The sequence below is a fragment of the Rhinatrema bivittatum genome, chromosome 13 (assembly GCF_901001135.1).
Source record: "Rhinatrema bivittatum chromosome 13, aRhiBiv1.1, whole genome shotgun sequence".
NCBI lineage: Eukaryota > Metazoa > Chordata > Amphibia > Gymnophiona > Rhinatrematidae > Rhinatrema > Rhinatrema bivittatum.
The window spans coordinates 54,581,352-54,604,188 of record NC_042627.1 but is presented as its reverse complement, the minus strand read 5'-3'; the positions used below and the strand labels follow the sequence as shown (position 1 = coordinate 54,604,188).

Below are 22,837 nucleotides of genomic sequence, written 5' to 3'. Positions count from 1 at the left end.
AGGACAGGTTTAGGAAGCCCTGGTTTAATGTATTTGATTTATATTCCGCTTTTATCTCTTTGCAGTAAAAACTTGAGAGAAGCAGTGGAACTCCTTGTAGAGAAAAAGCGGCAATTGCTTCACAATGCTGAGAAGCTGGATAAGAACATGGATTTTGCATCGGAATTAATTTTTGCCCAGGTACTGTACTAACAGGTTTCTTGCTCAGGGGAGAGTCATTGTTTTCTAAAACCCTGTAGTTCTATACCGTGCATGCTTAAGTAAGAATTTTGAGAGTTATATCTGCATTTGACTTAATCAGAACATTTCAAATTTATCAAATTGGTCTCAATGCCGAGTTCGAGCACACGGTTTTCAACTCCGATGCCACTGTATGACATAATGACCCATTTCCTACGCAGGCGTTTTCAGCCTGGGTGAACAAAGCACCATGTCTCACCCATTCAGATTCCGAACTTAAATATCTTGCCCCTGACTCATTTAACAGTGCAACCTATGTATTGAGGACACTAACGGGGATCAAGCAATTTCCATGTTATCTTCCTGAAAGTTTTGTCAGAAGCACAGGATAGATGATGCTGTTTTTGAAACTAGATTTTCAAAGCCATTTCCATGAGTAAATTTATAAAAGCCCACAAAATAGGATTTTGTAAAATGAAGGTACAAATAGGTGCCTAGTGCCACTAGGCGTGCATTTACTCTGCAGTAGAGGGAGACATTCCGGGGAGTTGGGGTTTGGGTGGGCTCTGCAACTGCACACATACTTCAAAATTTCAAAACGATTCCCGTACAGTTACTCAGAAAGAGTATCTGCCCAAGTTAGCAGGTGCATTTTCAAACCACGCACTTATTTTCATTTTGACAGTGGTTCAAATTCTGCGGCATGAAAAAGCACACCCACACTTTTCACCAATGTAAGGATTTATGAAATGACCCCCCCTCCCCCCCCCCAAATGTAATACAGAGCTGGTCTCACTGTGGAAACAGGCATGAATGTAGCACCAGGCCAACACGAGCATGCCTGTTTTCCCTAAATAAGTCATCCTGCCTGTGTGTTAAACTGTTCTCATACAAGCCTGTAAATTAAGTTCGACTTGATTAAGACACTAACCTTGCAATACCTTGGGATCAATACAGGAGGTTGGGTATCTAGGGTGCCTTTTGGTTATTAGCATTCCCTAAAGAATTGCCATTAACACCCAGATCTGAGAAATTCTAATCGATTGCTCATCTCCTTTGATTTTGGCATGAGCTTTCAAAAAGGGTAATGCATGACGAGTTAGAGAAATGGTGATGTAATATTCAAATAAAATAAAGTGCCAGTTAATATGCACTGTTAAATAAGAACTTGTATAATAGTCCTGACCTCAAGTGAGAAGAGTTATTAAAACAGGGGTCATGGTGCCCTACCCCAAGGACCACCCTTTTTATTCCAAAATGTGTAAATGCTGAAAAATAAAATATGTTGGCTAGAGATCAGCAAACTGTTGAAGAGTTTGCAAACGTCGACAAACCCACAAGAGAGCCAAGGGGCGGGCAAACAAATGTTACCAATAAAAATCTGTTGAGGATTCCTCCTATCAGCAAATCTAATTCCGAGTTTGAGTAGATTCGTCCAATCCACAGCAGACAGGTTTGATGAGAATCTCTTTTTAACTCTAGTTAGATTTTTCCCAGACTCACTGGGCAAATTCCAAGAAACCCAAACCAGGCCGAAAATCCACATGGTTCAATTTCGAACTGGGATTTCTCACACATCTCTAACTTGGTGACAGAAAGGAAGAAAGCCTAGGCATGAGATCCAAAGAGGAAATAAAGATGACAAGAAACTAGCAAGTTGATATCTTTGGTGAAGTTGGCAAGTTCTGCTGCAGGAACAGTTATTTTCTTTTCAGAAGTATAAATACTTGCATATATATGTATGGAGGACAATTTTCAAAATGATTTCCCGGGTAGGTTGTCCCCTTCACAAAGGCTAGAAGCGTGCATGGATTTTTGCAGTAAGAATACTTTACAGGCTCTTAAGTGCAGATGCCACATAATTGTGATGCGCGTTGTGCTATACAGGAATATGGCTCATTAGACTGCTTTCCCCCTCCCCCCTCTGATTGTACAGAATCGAGGCGATCTGACTGGGGATAATGTCAGCCAATGCATCCTGGAAATGCTGATCGCAGCGCCCGACACCTTGTCCGTGTCGCTTTTCTTCATGCTGATGCTGATTGCAGACCACCCTAGCGTTGAAGAGGAGTTAATGGAAGAAATCCACAGTGTTATTGGTGAGAATTATTTTGAGAAGCTTTAAAAGGATTATTTAAAAAATTAAAGCAACAAAATGATTCAACTAAAGTCAGTGGGATTTTTTATAGTACCTGGAACTTGTCAAAATAGGGGAATCTTTTAATAGTAAATATATATATATATATATATATACACACACACACATATATACACACACATATATATACACACACATATACATATATACATATATATATACATACACACATACATATATACATACACACATATACATATACACATATACATATACAGAGAAAGAGAGAATAGACTAGAGATTCGGTTTAAAGATCTTTCAAGCTTAGAATACTGGGGAAACATTTCTTTTACAAGATTTTGGTATCATAATATATTTCATACCACTTTAGTGGCTTTTTACTGTTTTCATTAGAGGGGCTTTTTACCATTTTCATTAGAGGCTTAGCAGGCTTAGCCAATCATGTTGCTTTAATTTGCATATCTTTTCTATTGCACCACAGGAGAGTTGAAAATGCTTGCAAACATGATCCAAAATTGTACATTTTAGAAATGAAATATGTGAATATTCTAAAATAGGCTTTACTCCTTCATGTTCCAAGTTTACTTTCATTCGCCATCAGGTAGAGCAGCCAACGTATGCAGCTTGTAACTACAGGATCCTCCCATCCTGCTACAGCAGTTCCTGATGAACTGGCACTGACTTTCTCTTGCTTTAATCTGAAATGTCTAATCCAGTGCTTGACAACCGGGACCAAAACTCATCTAGTTCCATTTTACCAGCCCTGACAGTATCTCTTGGACACTTCCTTTACTCTTGGTTATGCGTTTCTTTACAACCCATAGCTGAAAGTCTGTCATGGCTGTTGGGGGAGGGGAGTGGGTAATGTGCTCCTTTCCACTCTGGGATGATCTTTCTCATGGAATTATCCCATAATACTCTGGCATATCCTCAAGACCCATGCTCTCAGTGGTCGCCTGTTAAAAACTTATCAGAGTAGGAAACTTAAAAAATATTAGTTCATTTAAAAAGAGCCTTTTAAAGCATTCTTTGGAGCCTCATTCCCCTCCTTTCCAATGGAAAAGGAAGCACCCGTAGAATAATATCTGCATTTTGAACGAGATCTGATCTGACTACTAATGGTGCTATAATCATAGTTGTAGACTAGGGAAATGCAAAGTGAATTGTAAAAATAAATTACAGGTATTTTCCATGTCAAAATGTTATATAACATTTTTTTCTCCATTGCATTTCATTATAAATAGTTTATCAGCTTAGAGATATTTGCATTACAGGGATGGACAAACCTCCTCCAAACTAATTCAAATCCAGGCTCAGATCTTCAAAACTTTCTATTGAAATTTCCCCATCTGATCAGAACCAGCTTCAATCCATTTGGGCTTCAAGTTTCCTAACACCTTCATTTATGTGGACTGGATATGATTTATGTAAATACTGGCAGATCTGTATTCAAAATATTCAAAGGATAATCGCAAATCTGCAACTAAAAGAACTTCTTATTGAAACCAGAGCAATACCCCCAACTGCACTAGGACACACAGCTTTGCGTTTGAACAACCTGTCTCTAGGGGCTGATGGGCTCTGGTAGTTACAGAGGTCATGTATGTAGGTCTCAGATCAAAGAAAGGAGGTAGCTAACTGGCATTGTGTTGACCCCTGTGGGTAAACGTCAATGAGGATTGCAGTCACAGAGGCTGACAGGGAACGGACTCATACCTGGGCCTTTTGTCTGGGGAGGGATAAATATCCATTCCAGGTAGAAATAGACCTTTAAGTCTAAATTGGAATGGCTTAGATTTATCTGACTGATTTCCAGCCTGTTTGGATCAGTTCTGGTTTGTCTGTGCCTACTGAATTATATTAAAATGATAAAAAAAAAAAAAGGAAGGCTAAAAATCCAGTATGATGCTAAAATAAGAGCAGCACAAACATTAATTAGAGAAAGATAATATAATGTGAAAGTTATCCAGACAACACAAAGGTAAATATTTGGGCTAGTAATGTTGCCTACCGTTGCAGCTCTCATCCTAGTGGTGGGAAGGCTCTAGTATCATATTAATCTCATTTTCAGGGTTGCCAAATCCCATAATATTTATCAAAATGATCTCTATAGGACAGATGTGCTAACAGGGTTTTCCCATTTTGCATCTATGGGGAAAAAAAACTACTTACATCTGGCCCTATGGGATGCTATTATTCATATTCTCCACAACTAAAAGCTTCCAATTCTGAAAATCCATTTATGGAATCCTGATGCCAAATCAGCTAACTCAGTGCCTCTCGACCCAGTCTTCTGAGCACACCTAGCCAGAGTTTTAGGATCTCTACAATGAATATGCATGAGATGGATTTGCATATGATAGAATCAATACATGCAATCTATCTCATGCATATTGATTGTAGAGATCCTGAAAACCTGAATGACTAGGTGTGCTTCAAGGACACGATTGAGAAGCACTGCTCCACAGTAGTATGGCAGGGGTGGCCAACTCCACTCCTTGAGAGCCACAAATAGGCCTGGCTTTCAGGATATCCACAATGAATATGCATGACAGATATCTGCATGCACTGTCTGCATTGTATACAAACCTCTCTCATGCATATTCATTGTGGATATCCTGAAAAGCTGGCCTATTTGTGGCTCTTGAGGACCTGAATTGGCCGCCCCTGTAGTATGGACTCTGTGTTTTCAAAGAATCATTTAACAAAGGGGCTCCTGAGAGCAAGTTGTGCTTTCCAGTCCTTGAGGTGCCCCCTAATGAGGCAGAGTCTCAGGATATCCCTATTGAATATGTATGAGATAACTTTGCATGCACATTGCCTCAGTTATAATCAAATCTATCTCATGCATATTTTTTGGGATATCCTGAAAGTGCGACCAGTTAGGGAGCCCTCGAGGCCCACCCCTGATCTAGAGAAAGAGGGGGCGAGGGATGTGATTAAAGCTGCTTAAAATCAATTGATTTTTATCGGATTCCAGTGAAGTATGTTGCATTCACAAATGAAGGAGGCAATTCTCAAATGGAAAAAGTATCCACAAAGCTTTTTGCCCAGATACTTTTTATTTCTTCAGAGCAATGTTGGTGCGTTCCTTGCACCATCCCTGCCCCAGGACTGCCTCCACTCAAGGCAAATGTTGTAGAACAACCCAAGTACTTATAACCCATGGGAAGGATGGGCAATTTTCAAAGAAAGCCTTTCTACCCAGGTAAACGGCTTTTGAAAATTGTCCTGGTAACTGGTTAGAATCCAGTGAATGTTTTAGTAAACAAACTCACAAAGATACTGGCAAACCAATCGGGGGACATATTCACGCACCTACTAAGAAAGATCTTTGTAAACACTAGCATTCGAGTATTAGTCATAGCCTCCCCAGCTGGGCTGCTCCATAGCTTGCTTAGTGTTGCTTATGTTCTGTCAACTTGTTTTCTTTTGGAGTAGCATCTGGCAGGAAGAAACATAAAGGTATTTAGAAATCTATTCCATTAGAATTTCAGATTTGTAATAAATATTATAGGCTCAGTAGACTCTTCAATTAGATTAGGGGTGCCAGCTGGTTCTATTTTTTTCAGGACCAGCTGATTCAGTCCTTTTTTTTTTTTTTTTTTTTTTTTACCCTCCTGTACGCACGGACTTGTAGCCCTTGCTTTCCTTAAGGAAATCAGAATTACAAGTCCATGCATGCAGTGTGGTAAAATCAGAAGTGGATCAACCTGACCTGAAAAAAATAGAGTTAGCTGGCAATCCTAAATTCATTATGAAGAGCCATCTCTAATATGAAGATTGGCAATGACGGTGTTCAGTTTTCCTCTTTGTTTCCCCCATATCTTGATCATGTTTCAGTGTCGTCCCCCAAGACTTTTCTCTGCTTTCCGTCAGCACTGCCATCTATCATGCCCTCCAGCAAATTAACTAATTCTCCACCAGAATGGCTAAGTTCATGACCAGCATTTTCCTTTTCACAAGACCCTCTACCAGCACTCTTCCACCTCCTGTTAGCTCATGTAGTCATTCATCTGAGATCATTTCCTCCCAGCTAATCTTCAGAATTCTCCAATTGCACCATATTTCAAATGCACGTATTTCCTTTCTGATCTCTTTACTTTAAATCCATGTTTCACTTCTGTAGTCTACCGCTGAGAAGGTGTATGCACCTAGAAGCCATTTCTTTAAATTTAAATCTGCTATTTATCATGCAATAAGGATGTCCTACTATGTGATGCTTGATAGTACATAGATACAAAAACTGTCTGGTATGGAAACATGTTAACCAGCTTGGTTTGACTTCTTCAGCTGACCCCTCTTAATAAGGCAATACATGTAATGCAAAATAAATTATCTTTGGCAATCTTAAGTTCAGGCTGTTAGTTTTAATTTGATACAAGTTAGTATATCAATAGATATTGTGTCTAAATTCATACCATTGAAGGGAGTGATAAACTGAAAGAATTATATGAATAGTTGTATTTTTAACACCTTCATAACACAGAGGCCAAAATTTTCTTAAGCAGTCAAGGAAAGGTTAATAGCATGGAAGAGGCTGTAAAAAGAAGAACAACTCTTTCACAAGATATCCCTTAGCCCCAGTATTCATATCCTTTTGAATATCTATGGGTTGTTATAGGAAACTGCTATTACAGCAGAAAATTTGCCTATGTTTGCATATGCAGTAATTAGAATGGCACTTCCTTGCTGTCCTATTTTTGTTCTATTAATGTAGTTTTAGAAATACATGTGTGTCCAAAAACTTGTAAAGCATTTCAGATTAAAAAGTGAAGACTTGAACTTTTAGATTAAAAGCCATATTTATTTGACTCACTCATTTTGACACTGACTAACATCAACATTAACCAGTTATATTAATTAAACTTAATACTCTAGGCTCCTTCTGAGCCAGACTTACATGTAATATTTTGGTCATTGCTACTTGGCCACTTTTTAGATAAGATCAAGATTAAGGTCTCAGCCATGAGCTGAGGACAGTTTCTTATTTTGACTAAGACTGAAGAACCTGAACAATATTGCACCACATCCCCACTGAGGACATAACACTTCAACTAAGGCAAAATCAGAAGGATTCAATTTCCTTTAAAAAAAAAAACAACAAAAAACAAAAAAATGTGATGTGGCCTGAACTTGGATTCTTCTAAGGTTGAGATGCTAAGCATTTTGAGGAAGTTGATTCTTGCTAGTTCAACCAACCGGGGACATTCAGTAATTTAAAAAAAATGACTTAGGGCCTCATTTTCCAATATCGCATTGGTAACGCATTAGGGGGCGTTACCAATGCAAATGAGGCTTCTTTCGTGCAGTGGGGAAACATCGCGTGCGGCGATGTTTTCGCCATTTGCGAAAACATTAGCACCGCACGCGATGTTTTCCCAGCGCGCAATGATTCTTTCGGTGTTTCATCGCAGTGCACGATATTTGCCGGTTTTTGCACTTCAATCATTGCGGGCCACGATAGCCCCCGGACAGCCCGTTTCAGGCTCCCGGGGAGAGAGAGGAGAGAGAGAGAGGAGAGAGAGAGGAGAGAGAGAGAGAGCCTGAAACGGGCTGTCCGGAAAACCGGCAAATATAGTGCACTGCGATGAAACACCGAAAGAATCATTGCACACTGGGAAAACATCGTGTGCGGTGCTAATGTTTTCGCAAATGGCGAAAACATCGCCGCACGCGATGTTTCCCCACTGCACGAAAGAAGCCTCATTTGCATTGGTAACGCCCCCTAATGAGATATTGGAAAATGAGGCCCTTAGTTTTGGTTAAATAAATACCTCCATTGTAGCTGGAGGTCAAGAATTGTATTTGTTAAAAGGTTTAAACTATTCAATAGTTTAAACAAGCACATGCTTTTCAAAGGCTAACACTTAAGGACAGAATAAAAGCAAACTTTGTTTAAGTCTCATATGACCACTCAGACATTATGAGAGTATAATACATCATAAGTCTACAGGAAAAGCTGGAAATTATATACTTCTAGAGCTCCTCAGAACAACAAAACAGATTTTTTTTAGAGGTGTTTTATACAATACATTTAAATCCATTACTGACAGAGAAATTCTGGCTAGAGTGAGACTAAACAAGAGTAAATTGAGCATTTATTTGTTTACTTTGGAACTTGATCATTGGAATTCAGATTAATTGTGGGGTATCCTTTTATGCTAAATCCATTCTGTATGATGACTGCATGACCAAATAGTTGGAATGGTTCTTATGTTAAAATGCAAACCTCAGTCAAAACAAGCTCAAAGCAGGCTACGCTGGGCTTGAACCTTCCTGTTGGACCCCCTTATCACCTTTAGTTATTTAATTGTTTCTTTTTATTTGTATACTGTTGTTCTATATAATATAATCATGGCGGTTCACAATAAATTGCACTCAGTTAAAAACGATCTTGCAAGCAGTTGGATATAGTTTTCTGCAGCATCTGAAAGGGAGAAGTTTCCGCTTAAAAAAGTATAAGAATAAATTATGCACACATCAGCTTGAGAAAAAAAGAAATGCCAGGCTTTTGGCCAATTTTTCTGTGTAACAGTTTCAGGCAAAAGTTCTACAGAGCTTTTTGTGACAGTTTTTGCTTTTCTTTTGCCTAAAATTTATAAATCTGATCTTTTAGTTTATAGCAGAACTCATGCTTCCATTGCTAGGATTTATGGGTGAAGCTGTTAAAAGTTTTGAGGGTGAAAATCTGCTTTGCATCCATAAGAATAAATATTCAGCAGCAAGAAAGGCACAGGATATATATAGAGGGCAGGAAGCAGAAGCAGGATGATGATGGATGTTGTGTACCAAATGGTTAACATGTATCACCCTGACTGGAGAATATCTGTTGGACAGAACAGTGGGATGAGGCTCTGCCAGTCGGACTATTGTCATTCTGAGGCTGTTGCAGTCACAGCATGTGACAAGTGTCTTTTCCCTCTAGATATCTGGCACTTATTTATTTCTCTCTCTCATTTTACCCTGCCTCCATACTTCATTTCTACTTATGTCATAAAATTTGCCATGCTGGGTCAGACCAAAGGTCCATCAAGCCCAGTATCCTGTTTCTAAACAGTGGCCAATCCAGGTCCCAAGTACCTGGCAGGATCCCAAAAGGTTGATAGATTCCATGCTGCTTATCCCAGGGATAAGAACTGGATTTCCCCATGTCCACCTTAATAATGATTTATGGCATGGCTTTACAAACCTGTCCTGGGGATCCCACAGCCAATCGGGTTTTCAGGATGCTATGCAAAATTTATCTCATGCATATTGATGGTGGATATCCTGAAAACCCGACTGGCTGTGGGGTCCCAGGGCAGGTTTGAGAAGCTCTGGTTTATGGACATTTCTTCCAGGAACTTGTCCTGCTGCACAGTTTATTAAATACTAATATTATTTTCCACACGTCCACTTAGGAGCTCAAATGCAGTATCATGGATAGGTCTGAAAGTTGGGCTAGTAGTGAACTGAATAAGGCTTTTAGTTTTGTTTCTAGCAATTCACCAACTTGCAATCCAAGTGCTAAAATCCCCTGGATCTCCCAGTTATAAGTTCTACTTGCAGATATCTGAAAGACCAGATTTCTCAACTGTGCTTTGTATATTTTACCTGCAGTCTAATACCAAAAGAAGTCTTAATGTGCCAGAACAGATCAATCTTGCAGTTTATAAAACAGAACTGTCTATTCTAATCTGCCACATTCCAGTCAGTCTCCTAACCAAGTCCGAAAAGGTTAGTGAGGTGGTAACTTTAATCACGCTCCTTTTGGTTACGACATAAATACAAAGTCAGTCTCAAGTAATAAACTAGAGTTTTAATTCTTACAATAGCATTAAAAAAAATTATTCAAAACACTGAGTCTAGAGCAAAACTAGTCTAAGAAGTGTCTCGGAAAAAAGGTTTTCATGTCCATTGTACTTCGTGATTTGAATATAGTATAAAGTTATGTTTCAAAATGTAAGGCAAGTTTCTGTATGCCTAGAATCTGTCAGAAGTGTTTATATTCAGTCTCTTAGATGAGGTGCAATGCATTCCCAAGATCTGTGCTTTCCGTAAATCATCAGAACTGAGATCCACAGCTAGCTGCTGACAAAAGCTGGCAATTTACAGCCATCCTACAGAAATGCTACATCAGGCAATCTGCTGCAGCTCCACAGCTCAGGAGAAATGTGTGCGATTGTTATTCTTACCCCCTCCCCCTCCACACACACACACACACACACCCCAACACATAATCCACACACCTCAGACTCAAATCTTGAAATACATACATATAGACTACTGCCAGTGCCCAATTAGGGGGTTGGGGAACAAATTGGGCCGGATTTTCAAAAGGCCCGGCAACGCGCGTAAAGCCCTGGGACGCGTGTTAAGTCCCAGGGCTTTACTAAAGGGGCGGTCCGGGGGCGGGGTCAGAGGCCTCCGACACAGCGGCCATTACCGCTGTGTCGGAGGATTGTGTGCCGGCAGGCTGCCAGCGTGCACAACTTGCGCCCAGAGGCAGGCGCAAAAGATAACAAAAGTCAGGGGAGGTTAGAGTAGGGTTGGGGGGAGAAGATTAGGGGAAGGGGTGGGAAGGTCCCGCTAGGGGGAAGGGGAAGGGGACGGAGAAGGCAGCATGGCTCGGCGCACGCAGATGCACAATTATGCACACACACACCCCCGATTTTATAACATGCGCGCGTATCTATTGAAATCCTGCGTACTCATGTTCGTGCCTGGTGCGCGAACAAGAGTACGCATGTGCGCAAATTTATAAAATCTACCCCTTTGAGAAGAGCTGTTTTTTGGTTTCTGTGCCTGCCTGTCTCTCCTGCCTTGGGAGGTCAGGCAGATACTGGGAATCCCTCCGCCCAATTAAGAAGGGAAAGCATTCGATGCCCTAAAGCAAGGACATCCCAGCTTGAGTACTGTGGATCCAGAGAATTTAAAGGAAGTGAGAGAGTGTCCCCACCCCAATGAGCATAAGGCCCCGGAGGTTTTTCCTCTTCCCCGCACCCTGGTGGCCTGCTGTGAACTGTGTAGGTGTGAGCTGATAGGTGGGCGCAGAAGTGGCACCGGGGACCACAGTGAGCCCCTGCATTCCAGGGGGTTCCCACAAAGAGAGTTACAGAAACAGAAATGAAAAGAAAATGAAAACACAGACAAAAATAATTTCTGTGCCCATCCCTGTTATTGAGAGAGCAGAGAACTAAATCTTGTGAGCTGTTCACCTTAGGCAAGTTTCTTTATCATCTTTTGCCTCACTTCACCCACATATATATGATTATATAATAGCATTTTGTACTGGATAAATATTGGACCCAGTGAAGGACATGAGTGTTCCTGAAGTAAATTATTAAAGCAAAGATTGGTTTGCAGCGCACAGTGCCCTCCCAAATGGTTCATGTTTTTTGCATTCCAAAATTAAAGTTTCCATCTCTGTCTGTTCCCATCCACAGGAGAAAACTTTGCTGGCGTTTTCACACAATTAGTGACAGTCAGATATATCAACTATTACTTCTCTATAATTACAATAGTTTATTTTATTTTCAATATGTGATATTATCTAATCTTGCACATATAATGTGTATATATATATATATATATATATAGATATATATATAGATATAGATATATATAGAGAGATAGAGATAGAGAGAGAGAGATAGAGAGAGAGATAGAGATAGAGAGATATTTTATATATATATATGTATTATATACACACACATATATATATACACACAGAGAGAGAGAGAGAGAGAGAGAGAGAGAGAGAGAGAGAGAGGAGAGAGAGAGAGAGAGAGAGAGAGAGAGAAGGCAATCACAAGAATAAATCAAGGGTTTAAAAAATGACAGGGTCATTTATCAAACCGCGATGTGGCCTTATCACACGTGATAAGTACCACATTGCGGCGGTAATATTTAAATTAGGGAAAGAGAAGGGGTCTGGGTGGGCTTTGGGAGGGGTAAAAACATTTTCATTCTGGAACCACTACGGGTGATAATGTTTTACACATTAATCGCCGGCAGTAGCGCCGGAATTAAGACGTGACCTCTTCCATTGGCGGTACTGGGGCAAAACGGTGTGGTACAGCCTCAACCGCGGCGGGCAAAAACACACCCCCACGATGCAGCCAGTTGCATAACTTTGCCCCACCCCTTTTTTTCACGAGGCTCATCATTCTGCTAAGAACACTAATGCAAAAAAAATATATAACAAAAGAATATAAGTTCCATTTATTTAAATCATTTAAATATTTATACATTTAACATTTGCATTAGTGTTCTTTATTTGCAACTATAATGTGTGTGTGTGTATATACATACACATGCACATGTACAGATATATGTTTTGATGTTTTGTTTTGTATGTAAGCAGACTAATGGGGAAATGTTTTAAAAGGTTGTAATGCTTGTATTTCCACGAGTATAAGACTCCAAGCACATTTTCAAAGCAAAACACTGCATGAGGTTTCCCTTTGAAAATTCAGTTGGCCTGTGGATGGCTGCTTACTTGATTTTCAGATCTTTTTTCTGCACTCTCCCCATATTACTCAGAGCCCGCTATACCGCGACGGGGAAAATGTTTAGCTTTAAGAGCTAGTATACGTTTAAGAGTATAGTAGAGTATAAGAGTATAGTATACTAGTATATATAAAGCTAGTATACATTTAAGAGCTAGTATACGTTTAGCTTTAAGAGCTAGTATACGTTGTAATACGTTATAATTTCTTCCTGCCTTATCTTCCTTCCAGCTTGTTGCAAGCTTCCAAGTTCTCCTCCCCTGTTGATTGTAACTTTGACTTATTCCTACCTATGGTTATCTTCATTCACTTGAATTGTCACTCCAGTTATACCCCTTGTTAAATGTAAACCGATCCGATATGGTTATTTACTATGAAGGTCGGTATATAAAACTGTTAAATAAATAAAGAAAGAAAGAAAGAAAGAAAGAAAGAAAGAAAGAAAGAAAGACATAGGGAACACTAAAGGATGTTTCTTTTTGAATTCTTTTGTAGGTGACCGAGACATACAGAGTAATGATATACAAAAACTGAAGGTTATGGAGAATTTTATTTATGAAAGCATGAGGTACCAGCCAGTTGTGGACTTTGTCATGCGTAAGGCTTTGGACGATGACGTCATTGATGGCTACCATGTGAAAAAGGGGACCAATATCATTTTGAACTTAGGACGCATGCATAAATTTGAATTCTTCCCAAAACCAAATGAATTTACTCTAAAAAATTTTGAGAAAACGGTAAGTTCTATTTCTTTTTAACTGTATTATTATTTATCATTGTAAAGTACCAGCAATGTGCACAGTGAACTACGGATGTGTTGCTTAATGTAATAGGTAGCAAGTAATTAATTAATTAAGAGGTCAGTTTAAAAAAAAAAAAACACAACACAACACACTCAGCACTTCACATAGGAGCCTAAGTTTTAGGCACCTATGTTTAGTTGACTTTTTTGGTTGAACATTCTGACATTTAGATTCTTAAATCTTAGATGTATGCATTTCACCCTACAATTCATTCACCCAGACTACTAACTTTTTCCTCATCCTAATTTCATTCCCATAACCATCCATTTTTTAGGAGCCTAAATTTAGGTGCTCAGCTGTAGTCAATTTTCAAAGGGACTGATTTAGACACCTAATTCGGCATCTAAACTCTTTGAAAACTGATCCTTTAGGAAAGTGTGGACAAAGAAAAGAGTGATACTAAAGAAATGAATATAAATAGGGAATGGAAGGGAAGAGACTTTGGTTTATTGCTGAAATTTTTTTTTCTAAGACTAGCAAGATATTTGGAAGTGAGAATTGTAGGCAACTGTGCATTAAGGTGTAACAAGGTTAGTAAAAAGACTGTTTTTCTGGAAAATAAGAGCTAGTAGGAAGTCAATGTCTTGTGGCCAGGGCCAGTAAGAAGTTATTGTGTCTGGGAGAATTGAGGAAAAAATCACAAGTAGCCTTTCATAGTAGGAAGGCAGTATCTTGAGAAACAAAAGACTATGGAAATTTCTGATATGCACATTTCCTTCAAAGACAATAGGAAGTCAGTGTCTCTAGGTCAATGTCAGCGGGAAGTCAAAGGCAATTTCAGTGGGAGTATATGTCTACAGGAGAGTTAAGATAAATGTGAGGAGAGCTCTCAGTTGCGTATTGTTCTTAGTAAGATTATGATATTCTTAACATATTGCTAGCATGTGATCCATGTGTAGATAGGTAGTACATAGTATCTTGCTAGCATGTTAATGTGCTACTATCATGATACTAGCATGTTCTTAGCCTGCTTCTAGAATGCTATTGGCTTACATTCTCAGCTTGAGGAGCACCAACAGTTCTTCTCATCCCTTCAACAGATAGCCCCTTTTATTCCCCCCTAACCCCAGTTAATTCTCTCAGCCCATGATGGACAGAATCATCAACTCCAATGATTGACAATACACCCCCTCTCCCAAAAAACAGAACATCTGGTTATCCTTTCACCCTCAGGTATTACAAAACAAAATATTGCTGAAAGGTGGAACTACCTTAGTGATGACATAGGAGATAGGATGCATCCTACTATTGTCTGGATTTCCCTAGGTTCTACTGGAAGACCGAAAAAAGCAGATGGTAGCCAAGCTAAAGAAAACACAATATGAAATGCTAATTGGCTCAAACTGCAGTCTCATCCCTAGAAGAACCACTTTAATATTTGTGATGTAGATATTTTAGGAATCTAAAACATTACCATGCATGTGAAATTTTGCAATCTGGTACATTTGTATTTCCATTATCTAATTGCTTTAAGCCATGCTTTCTCTTTGACACTGTCACTTTTTTGTTTGTTGTCAAGTGTTTTTCAGCTGGCACATTTCATATCATACAATGTGCTGGGTATTACTGTTGCACTACAATTATGCCTTGGTTTTGTAACATGAAACATTTACAGTATCATTTCAAAACAAAGTAGTATAGATTGCACTCAAGGTTCTAGTTAAGAACGATGATATAATCTACCATTCATAGGTATATTCTGCTTACAAGAATATTTGTACATAACGCCAAAGACCATTTTTAGAGGAAAGCATTATTCTGTATTACTTTCCAATGCATGAACAATATAAAGCTATGCACTCTTTAGAGAGCACAATTCTCAAAGGCATTTATGCATGTAAAGCAGTGTTCCACTCATGTAACTGGCACCTTTGAAAACTGCCTTGCTTTTGTCGGTGTACATTTACGTGCATACATTGATTATGCATGTAAATGTGCATGCACATCCAGAGAGGCATTCTGGGGACCAGCATTGAGGTTCAAACACATACTTTTAACTTTCTAAAAGTATTGGCATGAAGTCATCCTGAACAAATAGCAGGTATAAATTTGTTCAGGTACTTTCAGTTTCCAAAGGGCAAAAGTACTTACAGATTTTTTTTTTTACGTCTCCCAGCACAATTTGAAAGTTGCCCCATAGAGACAAATGTGTTCTGCTATTTCACATCATTTAAGAAATGTAGATGAAAAAGATACACTTCTATTGGAAATGTATAGGAAAAGCAATCCACCCTAAGAAACCAAGAGTATATATCCCCTTTGCATATGTAGTGTGTGACGTGTTAACTGGCTTTATGTCATCATTATGCAGGACCAATGCATGAAGCTGTGAACAGCTTTGCAAATGCAATTTCATGTGTTACATTGGCAAATAACACACATAATCACGTTTGCAAAATTTTGCACGCACAAATTGCCCTTTTAATGCATAGAAGTTTGTATTTGCAGAAAAATATGCAAACTTGCCTGAACTCAGAAATCATATTAATGGATTTGTTAGCAGGTTCTGCATGAGTAATCGTTTGCAAAAGCAGAATGCTGTATAAAATCTAACTACACTAGGGAGATGTACTAAACTTGGGGGGGGGGGGGGGGATTAGCAGAAAAGTCCACTATTTTGTACAAACATTTTCACAAAAATTCATGCCATAAAGCCATTTGCTCATTATTAAACTGAACTGTCTTGCACAAAATGTTTTACTAGCCCATTTTGGTGAAACAATATTGCTGTTCAGTACATCTGCCCAGGGATGGTGCAAGGGGATTAGGCGCCCTAGGCACCTTCTGCCTAGCGCTGACTCCCACCACCCCCCCCCCCCCGGTCACGTCAACACCCTCCCCCCCGATCACAGCCCCGACTCCTACCTCTCGCAAGCAGCGGTCGCCCCCACCTGGCTTGCGAGTGGCTCCCTAATGGTCGGCGCCCTAGCCCCAGCTCAGCTAGTGCTTCTGCCTCTAACTATGAAGTCATGTGCTTGCTGAATTTCTGCTTGTCAATCGATAGAAATGCAAGGCTGTAGAGAGAGAGAGAACTATGTAAGTTTACTATTTATACCACTGTAAGAGGGGGCACTATTACATACACAGTCAGAGGTATGAACAGCAAAGTTGACATTAGTGAACATTTTCTGTCATTTGGAGTGATGAAAAGTAAAAGAGGAGTTGATTTGTCCAATGTACTCTCTACCTAGCTTGACTGCATCTAGGTAGAGTGCACCAAATTAGGTACAGAGCACATTGGACAAATCAACTCCTCTTTTACCTTTCATCACTCCAATGACAGAAAATCTTCACTGATATTAACTTTGTTGTTCGTACCTCTGTGTAGTAAAACTGCCCCCCAAAACCTACCCCACACCCAAAACCTCACCCCGAGTTAATAGTGCCCCCTCTTACAGTGCTATAAATAGTAAACTTACAGCTTGGTTTCTACAGAGGCAGGTGTGCTCTCTCTCTCAAAATAGCATGGGTGCAATAAATATATTACAGGGAAATTAGCCTAACCAAGCCCTATTTATAGCATTTTGATGACTATAGGGGTATATTTGCAACTAGTTTCTGAGATTTATTGTCAAAGATGAAGGGCCCTGTTTTTTTTGACAGCTCAGGGATTGAGCCTCTCTTATCCCTTATCATGCCTTTCAGACTTCATCTTCCATGGTATACTGAACTCTACTGCACTATTCCCTCTTCCTTCTGGAGTTGCCACCTCACTCCAGGTTAACCAGACAGATTGATCCAGTTAAGGTTTTGCCCCAGTGCATGCATGGATTCGTCAATCTGATATTCCATTAATTCCCCTAAGAAAATCAGAATGACAAATCTATGCATGCACTGGGCCTAAACTGCAACTACATCAGCCTTTTTGGTTGAAATGACAATCTTTTTCGTCCCACCTCATCCCATCCCATTTTCCATTGTTATATGGTTCACTCTACCTAGAGCTGTATGGTACAGACAGAACCCGCATTCTCAGTATTCACCATGAGAACAGATACAGTCAGTTCTGTGTGCCCTTTAAACCTCATCACAAATGTATGAGGCTAGATAAGGAAACAACATCAGTCACTAATTGACTGCTGACATTTATTTATGCAGCATTTTTTATGGCGGGGGAGGCATCATGAATTTTCTCCTACTCCTGTAGGCTTTTAGCTCAGTCAGAACCGAGATTGGGATCTGGTGCCAAGAGCCTAAATTCAAACTACCTTGAGTCTTTACTCTTATTTTATATGCCCCTCCCAACTCATCCAGCCCAATCATGGAAATCACAGTTTATGGCCAGGGGCCGTGCATCACAGCGCCTTCCAGAACCCTGCAATCATGATCTGGTTCCATGGAATGTCCCATTGCATGATAACTGGGACTCTTTCCTCCCAGTGTGAATGCTGCCTCTGCAGTATCCCCAATCCCAGTTGATCCAGGGAACAGGAGACCTGATCACAGAATCAAATCCAAGTCCTCGCATAGCAGAGCATGGCAATTCCACTAAGGCTCTATCAGGCCGATTCAGAAAAACGCACGGGAAAGTGGGCGAGCGCCCGCTCTCCCAGCGCACACACAGGCCACTCTCCTGGGCGCGCGATTCAGGAGGGTGGCCTATGCAAATTAGGGCCCACAGTAAAAGGAGGCGCTAGGGACACTAGCGCGTCCCTAGCGCCTCCTTTTTGATAGGAGCGGCGGCTGTCAGCGGGTTTGACAGCCGACGCTCAATTTTGCCGGCGTCAGTTCTCAAACCCGCTGACAGCCACGGGTTCGGAAAATGGATGCCGGCAAAATTGAGCATCTGTCTTCCGAATTGCGGGCCGTGGGCCGATTTTTAATTTTTTTTTTTAATTTTTACTTTTTTTTTTTTTTTTACTTTTGGGGCCTCTGGCTTAATATTGCTGTGATATTAAGTCGGAGGGTGTACAGAAAAGCAGTTTTTTCTGCTTTTCTGTACACTTCCCCGGCGCCGGCAGAAATTAATGCCAGCCTTTGGGGCAGGCGTTAATTTCTGAAAGTAAAATGTGCGGCTTGGCTGCACCTTTTACTTTCTGTATCGCACGGGAATGACTAATAGGCCCATCAACATGCATTTGCATGTTGCAGGCGCCATTAGTTTCGGGGGGGTTGGATGCACGTTTTCGACGCACTATTACCCCTTACTGTATAAGGGGTAAAGCTAGCGCGTCGAAAACGCACGTCCAAACTTGGGCTAACAGTGCGCACTCTACTGTATCGGCCTGTATGTTAGCCCAATACGCACCATTTTCAATGCAATCTATTATTTGTTTCACTGTTATAAATTAGCTTCTAATTCCTCAGGCCCTTACATTTAGGCTTTGACATCAGTACCCAGAGGCAGCTAAACCAAGTCATTCATTCCTCTTCTAATGGAATACTCTTTACTAAAGTATTTTTCCTAAAATATTTTTTGTTGAACACCCGTTTCTCCAAGAAATGATTAGAATAATTTATTTTATTTTTTTGCTGTTTCTTTGAATTTGCACGTTAAATTCTTTTGATGACTTCCACAGGTTCCTTATCGTTACTTTCAGCCTTTTGGCTTTGGTCCTCGAGCCTGCGCAGGCAAGTATGTTGCCATGGTAATGATGAAAGCAATCCTGGTGACCCTGCTGAAGAGATACAGCGTGCAGACGTTGAGAGGACGATGTCTGGAAAACATTCAGAATATCAATAATTTAGGCACATGTCCTAATGAAACACAACCCTTTCTGGAAATGGTTTTCCTTCCAAGACACGCGGCCAGATTCCAAGGCTAGCAGGAGAACAGAACCAAACAAGCTTGAAATGTATCACCGGAGCACAGTAACACTTGTCAGATGCAAGTTATCATTGCCTTCAAAGGATTCCAAATTTACATGGCATTGATAATGTGATATGAGCTTTATTTGTCTGGAGTCTTGCATAAAAGATATTTTTCTTTCCATTACAACATCTGTAAGAAATACAGAGGTCAATTTTCAAAGTGATTTAGGGGGGGTTAAGAGCATTTAACCTGCATTCATCGGCCATCTGAAAATGAGGCAAACATTTGCACGTTGTTCCATAACACACGTTTGTTTGGTCGCATTGAAAGCAAGCATTGCTGGGGTCGTGTTTGGGTTGGGGGAGAGGGAAAGTATGACCATAGATGGCATTTTCAAACCTTGGCACATTTTTTTTCCAGCAAAATCCCACCCGCGGAAACTGACGTGAAAGCCTGTGTGGGCTTTTACTTTGGGAACTGATGCAAGACCTGTGAGCAGAAAGCATGTGCAAGCTTTGTTCTGATGTGGACAGTTTGAAAATTACCCTCACCTCAAAAGGATTATGCTGGCAATTTTCAAAATGATTTTCACTGTCTTAAAGATAGTTACCCACCCTGCATGCAGGTAAAAGTAGGGGCTGGTACTTCTGCACTGCATGCACTGTTATCCACACTGTAGTGGAGGCATTCCTGGGGTGGGGATAGGTCAGGGGTCAACAGCTTTTTTAGTTTGGGATTTTCAGAAATATACGTGTTTTGGTAGGAAAAAATATCCATTAAAAAAAAAATCACATGCAAATCTCGGTGCATACTTTCTCCTTGGGCAATTATAAAAGGAACGTATGTGTGTACTTTTCTTTTGAAACTTGATAAAAAGTACCAACAGACTTTAAAGCAATGCAGGCAGTTCGAAAATTGCCTCTCTCTCTATAAATATATTTAATATGTATGTATATATGTGCATGTGTATATGTTTAAAACTGATGCATCTATAAAGTGTTTCAAGTATAGTCAACAACAGTATCAGAATGTATGCACATTTTTGTCATTCTGATTGATCTGCTGAATGCTTCGCTTTTCCAGTTTCATATTTTGCATGAATGCTTTTGATATGAAATATTTAAAGAACATTTTATTCAATTGGCCAGCATGCCGAAAACACTGTTTGAAGCAGCACCTCATATTAGCTAGTTTTCTTAGGGCCAGAATGAAACTAACAGTTTCACAGGCCCAATGACAACAGTGTTATTTCGACAGGCCTGGTCAGAACACCTCACCAAAGCTTTTGCAACTACCCGTGCACAACTATGCTATGGAAGAATAAAGACATGCTACAGACCGCCTATTTCAGAGTTGTTTTCAGGCATTTGATAGGCTTTTCTTCTGCAGCAAACAAGGCATGAAGCAGGTGGCACCTTATAAACTAACCAGTTTAGTAAGGCATGAGCTTTCTTCGTCAGATGCTTCACCGAAAGCTCATGCCTCAATAAATTGGTTAAGTCTATAAAGTGCCACCCGCCTCGTATCTTGTTTGCTACAGCAGACTAACAGGGCCACCCCTCTGAAGATCTTACCTTCTACAGTGAATAGATAAGGTATGAAGTGCAGGCTAAGAGAAGAAAAGAAGACTATAAGCATTTGGTTTGGACATTAACCTCCAGTCCCGTCTTCTAATTCAAATAAAAAAAAAAGCAAAACTGGAGGACAGAGAGAGAGAAAAGGAAGAAAAATATAAAGCCACAAAGAGTTGAAGGAAAAATGGCAGGTTCTGAATTAAATACTTTAGCTTTAAGAAATAAGAGTTTATATAGGATAACTACTGAGTTTTAATCTTTGGAACTGGAAGTTTCATTTTTATCCCTGTGTTGTGCATTGTCAGGACTGGCATAATATTTTGACTGTACATGAATTTGCAGTTCCATAATTATGGTTGTTTAATTTGAAGTCTGTTACTATGTAGCACTGGTAAAGAAGGCTATAACCTTTAAAAAAATGTGTTTACAATAAAAACAATAAAACATCAAGATTCAGACCTTGATTTCCTTTTGCTGTTTCATTCTCTGACTTCCATAAAAATCTGAATACTGCAAACAGTATTACTCCCACGTTAGGACACTGCAGGAGAAAGAGCCACTGTAGACGTTCCCTTAACGCCTTCTACTCCACCCACATACCTGCCTACAAATGTCACTTCACCCAAACAAATGCATATCTTTTATATACCCCCAGGACCCTTAAGACTGGAATACATTTACTCTGGCCTGCAATGGGAGTTAATCCAGGCTAGAGCACTGCATAGCCACATGATGGTTTCCACAGGAAACTCCAGCCAAAAAAAAAAAAAAAGTCAAAATACATTTATAACCTTTGTCTCATTTTAAGCATGACCTGTCAGTGATAGTTTCTCCAACAGGGACAGCTACTCTTATCATTGAAATACTGCTTTGGCCTACCCTAGAACCTACGTTATGTTAAAGAACTTTCATGCTCTCTCTCTCTCTCTTCCTGTTCAATGCCTATATTAACATGCAAGGATATCTTGCTCTCATCTCTGTCAAACTCATTCATTCACACTTCCCACCCTTTCTACTGGCATACAAACCCATTGTTACACTGCATCTCATCACCATTATCATTATTAAGTGCCATGCTTGATTAATAAAACCAAAACACGTTGATTATTGTGCCACTCCCACGAGGGAAAATGTATATGTGCTATTCACAACTCGCCTACTTTTAGCCACATAAAAAAAGGGGACAAGGGGCAGACAGAGAGAGAAACTACATGTGCAGATTACATTTCAGATCTCTGCATATACCTTCTGCTGCATGCTTTGCACCTGCTCAGTCTTAGAAATGTGAAGTAACTGCAGCCAGGCGAATCCTCTAACCCCCAAATTTCTTTGAAGAAGGAAAAGTATTTTGACAATCTTCCAACACCATGAATCTGAAGATTGAACCTCCTGATCTACTGAACAGGTCCTTCAGTGGACCTGCCCAAATTTCTGTGACCTGCCTTAATAGCCTGTATCGATGGCTTGGTCTGCGTTCTGGTTTTCTAATTCCACACTAACACTCTCTTCCCTAAATGGTAAAGCATCAACTCCACTACCATGACTACTATTGCCAGCCATCGACAGTCCTCCAATTCCTTCTCCAGGTAACACTGAAGAAAAGCATTTGTTCCGTATTTGTTTTTACTTTGTCACACCCCCCGTCGCATGATCCCTCCTCTGCCCTCTCTCATGTCACCGACACACCTGAAAAGGTCATCACCTTGCTTTACTGCTTTAGCTGTCATTTCTTCCACTCACACCTTTGCCACCCTGGCTACTTTCGCCGCCTCCTTCGGCCTAACCTGATATTCTTCCCTGTGCTCCTCTTTCTGAGATCTCGTCTATGTTATGAATGCTCTTTTTTATTGTCCTTATTTTTTCGGCCACCTCTATGGAAAATTATATTAGCCTCTTTTAGTTTACTTTCTTCATTT

At 40.1% G+C, this 22,837-nt stretch overlaps 1 protein-coding gene across 3 annotated transcripts in view; it reads left to right on the top strand.

Annotated features, from left to right (window-relative positions):
• The window catches only part of LOC115075384 (aromatase), a 39,986-nt gene extending 18,609 nt beyond the window's left edge, over positions 1-21,377 (top strand). For all 3 annotated transcript variants that reach the window (XM_029575719.1, XM_029575720.1, XM_029575718.1), the window contains 4 exons: positions 66-180; positions 2,117-2,279; positions 13,288-13,529; positions 19,115-21,377. In XM_029575719.1, the coding sequence (XP_029431579.1) occupies positions 66-180; positions 2,117-2,279; positions 13,288-13,529; positions 19,115-19,360 (766 nt within the window). In that variant the 3' untranslated portion in view covers positions 19,361-21,377. The remainder of the gene's footprint in view (positions 1-65; positions 181-2,116; positions 2,280-13,287; positions 13,530-19,114) is intronic.
• The last annotated feature ends 1,460 nt before the right edge of the window (positions 21,378-22,837 follow it).